This window comes from Nicotiana sylvestris, chromosome 5 (genome assembly GCF_000393655.2).
Source record: "Nicotiana sylvestris chromosome 5, ASM39365v2, whole genome shotgun sequence".
NCBI classification, from domain to species: Eukaryota; Viridiplantae; Streptophyta; class Magnoliopsida; order Solanales; family Solanaceae; genus Nicotiana; species Nicotiana sylvestris.
Window position 1 is genome coordinate 10219634 of NC_091061.1, and position 8428 is coordinate 10228061.

Sequence of the window (8428 nt, forward strand, 5' to 3'; positions counted from 1 at the left end):
TATAAACAAAAATGTTACTATTAGCAATCTTTTTTCATCTAAGTTACTACCGGTACTTATATTGGTGGAAGATAACATATACAGCGTACCAATAAAATAAAGTGTGTACAAATTAAACCTAATGCAATTATTATTTGAGGAAAAAAAAAAGTTAGTTTTTCTAGAAGTGGAAGAACAAAGTACTTTTAAACAGATAGAAGGTGAGAAAGACATGCATCCAATCACCAATACTCAAATCAATTTCTTGCAGAAAATCCCATTTCACCAAACCTCATTAAAAAAAAAAAATTATAACAGAAAAAATATTAATACTCCATATTATTTCTTTCACTCTTTTCTTTCCCTATAATTCCTATTCTTACCTGCAGATTTTTATTTTGTCAACTTATTCTCATGCACTCACTCCAACTCATTGAAAATGCAACTCTTTTCCTCCAACTTATTCAATATGAAACAATTTAGCTGCAACAATGGCAGAAAATTCAACAATCTGCCAATATGTATAGTAGTTTTCTCTTTATTCATCTTTGGGCTTTTCATGTACAGTGAGGATGTTAAGTCCATTGCTCAATTCCAATTTTCAAGACCTAATAAAATTCAAGAAAATGGGGTTCAAGAATCTTCAAATAAAGAAAATGGGGTTCAAGAAAATTCCACAATCTTGAAGTCAAGTGATGATATGAAGATTGAAATGGAAGAGGAGAAAATTGAATTGCCACCTGAAAAATGTGATCTTTTTAAAGGGAAATGGGTTTATGATAATGTTACACATCCAATTTATAAAGAATATGAATGCAAGTTTTTGACACAACAGGTTACTTGCATGAAAAATGGAAGAAAAGATTCTTTGTATCAGAATTGGAGGTGGCAACCCAGAGATTGTTCTTTACCCAAGTAAGTTAAAAACTCATTCTTGAATTCTACCGTACCGGGTTGTTTAGGGCTAGTCTGTTATTCTCTTGTCGTTGTTTTTGGATTGCTAGTATTATGGTTGTTTTCTTACTATTTTTCGCTTCGGTTTTCTAATATCTTGTCGTGGTTACGGCTTGTTGCTATGGCTATTGCTTTCTTCCATCTATTTTTTTGGTTTTTACATTGTTGGTCAGGGGCGTAGCTAGAGTTTCGACAAAGGGTTCAGTCGAACCCAACAGCTTTAGTCCAAACTATTTATTTGTCTTAAGAAATTCATTGAATATATACAAATTCTTACTTTAGAACCCAGTAACATAAAAAAGTTAGAATCCCGAACCCAGTAACTTCAAATCCTGGCTTCGCCTCTGTAATGTTGGTATCATTTTTCTGGCCTTTGTTATTGATATTTGATTGTTTTCTCTTCATCCTTTCGAATCGAGAGTCTTTCCAAAACATCCTCTCTACCTCCCTAGGGTAGGGGTAAGGTCTGCGTATACACTATACTCCCCAGACCTTGACTTGTGGATTCCACTGGGTTTGTTGTTGTTGTTGTATTCTTGAATTTTCAAAAAAATTAAATGGGTAGCCTGGTGCACAAAGCAACCCGCGTTCACGCAGGGTCCGAGGAAGGGCCGTACCCCAACCCTGATGCAAATATCAATGGCTGATTCCACAGCGTGGACTCGTGACCTATAGGTTCATATGGAGACAACTTGACCTTAAGGCTCCCCTTCAAAAAGATTACATTTTTATGGCCTTCTTCTCTGTTTTCTCTGTTTTTTGGTTTTTCTGAATACCGTATTTTTATGATTAAATTTTCAGGTTTAGACCAAGATTGCTACTTGAAAAGCTGAGGAATAAGAGATTAATGTTTGTAGGAGATTCACTGAATAGGAACCAATGGGAATCTATGATTTGTTTGCTTCAGTCAGGAGTTCCTTTCAGCTGGACAAAATTTAAAAAGATTGGCTCTTTGAATATTTTCAACATTGAGGTATATATATATCTACAGTTCTCTTTTCCTCTGTTTGAGTAATAACATAAACTGTTACAAGCATAATTTTTTGACGTTTAATCATCCGGTATTCGAATCTCACTGGCTAGCCTAATGGATTCGTGTCGAGTAGGCCCATTGGAAGGAGTAATTGAAGAGAGATAAATAACTTAGGGGCGGAGCTAGCTCTTCGCCTACGGGTTAAGCCGAATCAAGTAGCTTTTATCTATTATGTATTTGTCTAGATCTAGTGAATATGAATAAATTATTAATTTAGAACTCAATACTTAAAAGGACCATAATCTCGAACCCATAAATTTCAAAATTTGGCTTCGCCTCGGGATATATTCACATGCTTTCTGCAACAAAATGAATTATGTTTTGATAAGAGACTATTGATACTTTATAAATTACTCCTAATTGATCAGAAGGGGTAATAGTTTTGACTTTTCATTACATGTCAAAATAATGATTTACCTTCACTTAATTGGATAACCTTAATTTAAGTAAGAACAGGTTATGATTGATTGTTCAAGACTATTTTCACCTAATATTAAGAAATTATTTACCTCTGTTGCAAGTTTCCTTTAGTAGTTGAACTAATGTCAGCACCCTAAAATGTTTAGCTTAGAGTATGTTAATGTATTTTTTCCATTTAACTTAGGAGGTCACGGGTTCGAGCCGTGGAAACAACCTCTTACAGAAATGCAGGGTAAGACTGCGTACAATAGATCCTTGTGGTCCGGCCCTTTTCCGGACCTCGCACATAGCTTAGTGCACCGGACTGCCCTTTTTAACTTTGGAGGTAAATATTGCAGGAGTATAATGCCACATTAGAATTTTACTGGGCTCCATATCTTGTGGAGTCAAATTCAGATGATCCAGCACTACACAGCGTTTCAACCCGATTCATTATGCCTGAATCAATTGAAAAACATGGCAATAACTGGAAAAACGTGGATTATCTCATCTTCAATACTTATGTTTGGTGGATGGGTAGTGGCAAAATGAAAGTTCTGTAAGTAAACATCTTTAGCAGAAAGAAAATACCAACTTCATTTTCTTATCTGCAACATTTATCAAAAAGTTTCTAACTCATTTTTTGTATAGACGGGGATCGTTTGATGAAGGATCGACAGAGTATGATGAGATTGAGAGGACAATAGCTTATCGAAGGGTTTTAACAACGTGGTCTCAATGGATCGAAAGCAACGTGGATCCTAATCGTACACAAGTCTTTTTCATGAGCATGTCGCCTATGCATATCAAGTAATGATCCCTTTGTTCTTATGTGCTAGTTTTTCTCTCCCTTATTAGCTTATATATATATATATATGCAACTGTCCATAAAATGGGAGATCAGTAACCTGGAAAATAAGGCATGTTACTTGCTACAGTGAGTTAGAATACACTGGTCGTGTCAAAATTTCTTATACTGTCAGTGTATATACGTAAAATCTATGAACTTTACAAGCAAACTAATGGTTGTATGGAAATGTATGAAACAGGAGTATGGACTGGAACAATCCGAATGGGATAAAATGCGCGAAAGAGACAACACCAGTATTGAACATGACAAAGCCATTAAATGTTGGGACTGATAAGAAGCTATTTGCTATAGCAACAAATGTAACTCAATCGATGAAAGTCGTTCCAGTATACTTCATGAATATCACATCTCTATCAGAATATAGGAAAGACGCGCACACTTCACTCTACACCATTCGACAGGGCAAAATGCTTACCCCCGAGCAGCAAGCTGATCCAGCCATTTATGCTGATTGTATACATTGGTGCCTCCCCGGATTGCCTGACACTTGGAATGAGTTTCTATATACGCGTATAATGTCCCGTTCTTGATATTCTGCAGATGCGGGGAAGTGGAACGGGGAAGGAGTAATGTGATGCGAACACACACTTATAGTGTGAGAGACTTCCGCAGATACCACTAGGCTATAAGTTTTGGTGGTCATTCCTCAGTTTGATTTTGATATGCTGATCAGTATTTTTTGTGCTCTTTTGAGCCATTACATTCTGCTTATAAGACTAGTGGAGAGTCTGCAAATTGGAGGAAAACTTAGGACCAACCAAATTGTACAATGAAATTGTCTAAAGGAAATAAATAATAGATGCAAATTGTATCTATCATGCCATTTTTTCTTTGTCTATATTCTTTTTTAATTTTTTATTTTGTAAGAGAAGATATTGCAGTAGTGAGAACTGAACGATAATACAAGAAGCAAATTTGTATGTCCACATGATTCTTCAGCTGGGAAGAAAACTGGAGCTCAAGTTTTGTGCTACTTATCATAGTATGCAAATTTTTCCACTATCGAGCAAAATTTATCTACCAAAAACTCATCATAGTACTTGATATTGTAATATGAAAAATAGAGCAGTAATTTAATGTAAAATGGTATTATTTTCGCACACAAACCAACGCAAAATAAAAGGGTGTATAATGTATACAAAAGATACAATTTGTATCGAGTATATTCTTTCGTGCAACGAATACAACAAAGGTGAAAAAAAAAGAAATACAGAAAAATAGAATACTCTCGTGGCTAATCAAACTCGGGTGCTCTAACCAACTGAACTACAAGAGCTTGTCGCTCTTTTGTTTCAGTTTGCTCTCTTGTTTCAGTATTACAGGTGGATTTTGCTTTAAATTTTAAATACAACTACGAATAGTAATTTTCTGAAAGTAAACATAGTGTATATATTTGTTGTGTCGCATAATTTTTCCTTTAATGTAGCCGGTTAGATTACAATAACAGCTGTATTAATTCTTATACTGTCTGTATTTAACTTTGAGTCAAAAACAAAAACAAAATATGTCCAGTTATTAAATGATGAAAGACTACACGAATTATGGGGAGAAATTTAAAAATAGCCAGATTTACAAGTGGTCATTCAAAAATAGCCATAGTTTCAATCGAAATTTAGCCACTTTTCGTGTAAAGATAAATCTGAACGAAAACACAGTTCAAAATCTGGAAAATACTCCAGCATAATATATTAGAGTTCTAGCATAAGTATACTGGAACTCCAGCATATTATAATGGAGTTCCAGCATAAGTATACTGGAACTCCAGCGTAATATACTGGAGTTACAGTATAATATACCGGTCCAGTATAATATGCTGGAAGTTCATACACATGTGCTCCAATCTCCAGTATATTATGCTGGAACTTTCCGCGTGTTAGAATTCCAACATAATATGCTGGAAGTTCATACACAAGTGAACTGATCTCTAGTATATTATCCTGGACCGGTTCCTGTTTCAGAAAAATAGTGGCTATTTTTCAATGACTTTGCAAACGCTGACTATTTTTGAATGACCAGTCCGAAAACTGGTTAGCCCGTGCTATTTTAACCGAATTATGCTCAAAATTTAAGAGGTCCATTATTTGTGATTTTGATTAGCCCATGGAGGGGATATTGGGTTTGCCTTGTTGGGCTGCTGGAAAAAATAACACGGTCTAACCAGTTTTCGGACTGATCATTCAAAAATAGCCAGCGTTTGCCAAGTCATTGAGAAATAGCCACTATTTTGCTGCAACAGAGACCATTCCAGCATAATATATTGGAGTTCGATGCACCTGTGTTTGAACTTCCAGCATATTATGCTGGACCGGTATACTTTGCTGGTTCCAGTATAATATACTGGAGACTGGAGCACCGATGCTCCAAACTCCAGTATATTATGTTGGACCGGTATATTATACTGAAACTCCAGTATATAATGCTGGAGTATTTTTTCGGATTTTGAATAGTGTTTTCGTTCAGATTTATCTTTACATGAAAAGTGACTAAATTTTAATTACTTTTAAAACTGTGGCTATTTTTGAATGACCACTTGTAAATTTGGCTATTTTTGAATTTCACTCAAATACTTTAACGTAGAAATGACACAAGGTAGCCACTCTAAAGGATGCTATTTAGGAATTAGACAGTGTGTCATGAATTTTAGTTTTTCAGTTCAATATTTCAGATAAGAATATCCTGAGTTATCCTAAAGTTAAGATTTTTAGTTTAAAATTTCAGAATCAAATAAGTACAGGGTAATCTCTAAATAGCATCCCTGAGAATGGCTATCTGTGCACTTGCCTCTAAATTAACTCAAATATCTGCTCACCCAACCCAACTGTTTAAACTAAAAAATAAAAATAGTCGATGAATATGTAATATATGTAAAAATTCATGTGTATAACTATGTATAATTAGTATAAAATTTATGTATGCCAGATAGGAAAAGCCCGACTATTTGAGTCAAAACGTGAAGTCCACATCGTTTTATGGTGTTTAACAGTTACATGAATTTCCGGTTTGTTGTCTAAAAACAAATAAATTGTACTTCGATTATTTTTGGAATAAGTGATGTTTTGATTAGTTTTTATTAGAGCTGTCAAAACGGGCCAATCCAGCTCAGCCCAATCCAAGCCTCGCAGGCTTTTAAATTTGGTAGGTTAGGACGGCCCGGCCCGTCACATGAACGGGTCTTAAAATGGCCAGCCCAACCCAGCCCTAAGAGGGCCACGGGCTAGGGCGGGCCGGCCCTTTAATTTATTTTTTAAGAAAAATGAATTTCTTTAAATCCTTAAATATTTTTTCGTGACATAGTCGATTAATCATGTAAATAACTTCTGTTTGTTAGAGCGTAAAAAAAGCTTGATATTTGACGAGGAATCTCATAATTGAAATGCAAATTCTCTATATCTCTAACTCTTCTTTTTTAAAGTTACATGAATATTTTCTTAATACTTTTCTTTCATTTTCCTCAGATTCAGGGATTGCTTCAATAAGTTTAAATGCTGAGGTTTTTTAATTTAGGATTAATATCATTTGCTGATATCATTATTATAGACCATAAAATTTTTAAAATTCCTGAAATTTGCTAGTGGTCAATTATTTTTATTTGGTGTATTCAAAAATGATCTTTTTCTATAATAAAGAGCAATTTAAATATTAATAGTATATTAAAGTGATCCAAACTGATCATTAGCCACTTAAAGTATTATTTTCTTTTGAAAATTGATTATTATTGGCCAACTAAAACTTTTCGAGTTCGTTATTAGTTAAGCAAAAGAAAAAATAATTTTGTCATATTACATGCATATCAAAAATGTAAATTCTAGTTGATATGGAAGGGTAAATGAGCAATCTAGGATTGGGGAATGAGAATTATAATTAATAGTTTTTTTTTAGTTTTTACCTTTTAAATATTAAATATTTAATAGTTAATTAATTTATTAAGTTTTAACCCACAGGCCGCCCCAGGCCCAGCCTCGGTCAAGCCTCAAGGGTTAGCGGGCTGACTTGGGCCGAGCTTATAAGCCTCAATTTTAAATGGGCTCAAAAAATCCTAGCCCAAACCTACCCAAGTAGCGGGCTGGGTTGGGCTGGCCTCACAGGCTAAGCCCATTTTGACGGCTTTAGTTTTTATGTTCTACTAGACCTTTTTTGGGGAGAAATTCAAAAATAGCCAGATTTACAACTGGTCGTTCAAAAATAGCCCAATTTCAAAAGTAATCAAAATTTAGCCACTTTTCATGTAGAGATAAATCTGAGTGAAAACAGTGTTCAAAACCCGAAAAATACGCCAGTATATTATACTAGAGTTCCAAGATAAGTATGTTGGAACTCCAGCATAATATGATGGAGTTCCAGCATAAGTACACTAGAACTCCAGCATAATATACTGGGGTTCCAACAAGTATAATTGTCCAGTATAATATACTGGAGTTTGGAGCACCGGTGCTCCAGTCTCTAGCATATTATACTGGAGTCAGCAAAGTATACCGGTCCAGCATAATATGCTGGAGTTCATACACATGTGCACAGAACTCCAGTATATTATGCTGGACCGGTCTCCATTGCAGCAAAATAGTGGCTATTTTTCATTGACTTCGTAAATGCTGGTTATTTTTGAATGACCAGTCCGAAAACTGGCTATACATGAACTCCAGCATATTATGCTGGACTGGTCTCTGTTGCAGCAAAATAGTGGTTATTTTTCATTGACTTCGTAAATGCTGGCTATTTTTGAATGACCAGTTCGAAAACTAGCTATACCGTGCTATTTTTACCCCTTTTTGGGTTATCCTTGTGCTCGGAAATAATACGTGAACACAAATAAAAGATGTATATATTTTTTGTATTGGCCAATTATTATTTATATGAGAAAATGTCCGTTTGTACTTTCTGTTATATAAATTCAGATTTAGGTATACTCTAGTTGCAATTATTTTTTGCTGCAAAATTTAATTTAGGTAATTCAGAGCACAAAATCATTAGTTCAGACACCGTATATGAAATTTATCCACAAAAGATTACTTTGTTGTTGTTTCTCAATACTTCAGACTAGACTTGATATTAGTAATTTAATCGAACATTGAGGCAGGGTAATAAGTATCTTTTTATTTTTTGGTTCGAGCTTTGTGAATGAAGTCATTTTTGTTCGAAAGTGCTTTAATTTAGTAAAAATTGTAGGGGTAATCAAAGTGATATTTATTTTTTAT

General features: G+C 34.6%; 1 protein-coding gene across 2 annotated transcripts; it reads left to right on the forward strand.

The window, feature by feature from the left end:
* The first annotated feature begins 334 nt into the window (after positions 1-334).
* LOC104222071 (xylan O-acetyltransferase 1-like) lies at positions 335-4151 on the forward strand. 2 transcript variants are annotated; one of them, XM_070147326.1, is made up of 6 exons: positions 335-894; positions 1735-1906; positions 2571-2618; positions 2725-2924; positions 3017-3175; positions 3415-4151. In XM_070147326.1, exons 1-6 carry the CDS (start codon positions 419-421, stop codon positions 3764-3766), a joined length of 1407 nt encoding a protein of 468 aa, XP_070003427.1. In that variant the 5' UTR covers positions 335-418; the 3' UTR covers positions 3767-4151. The 2 variants fall into 2 exon arrangements, with proteins under 2 accessions (XP_070003427.1, XP_009771554.1); XM_009773252.2 differs by lacking the exon at positions 2571-2618 and having other exon boundaries at positions 3415-4149.
* Positions 4152-8428: the final 4277 nt, after the last annotated feature.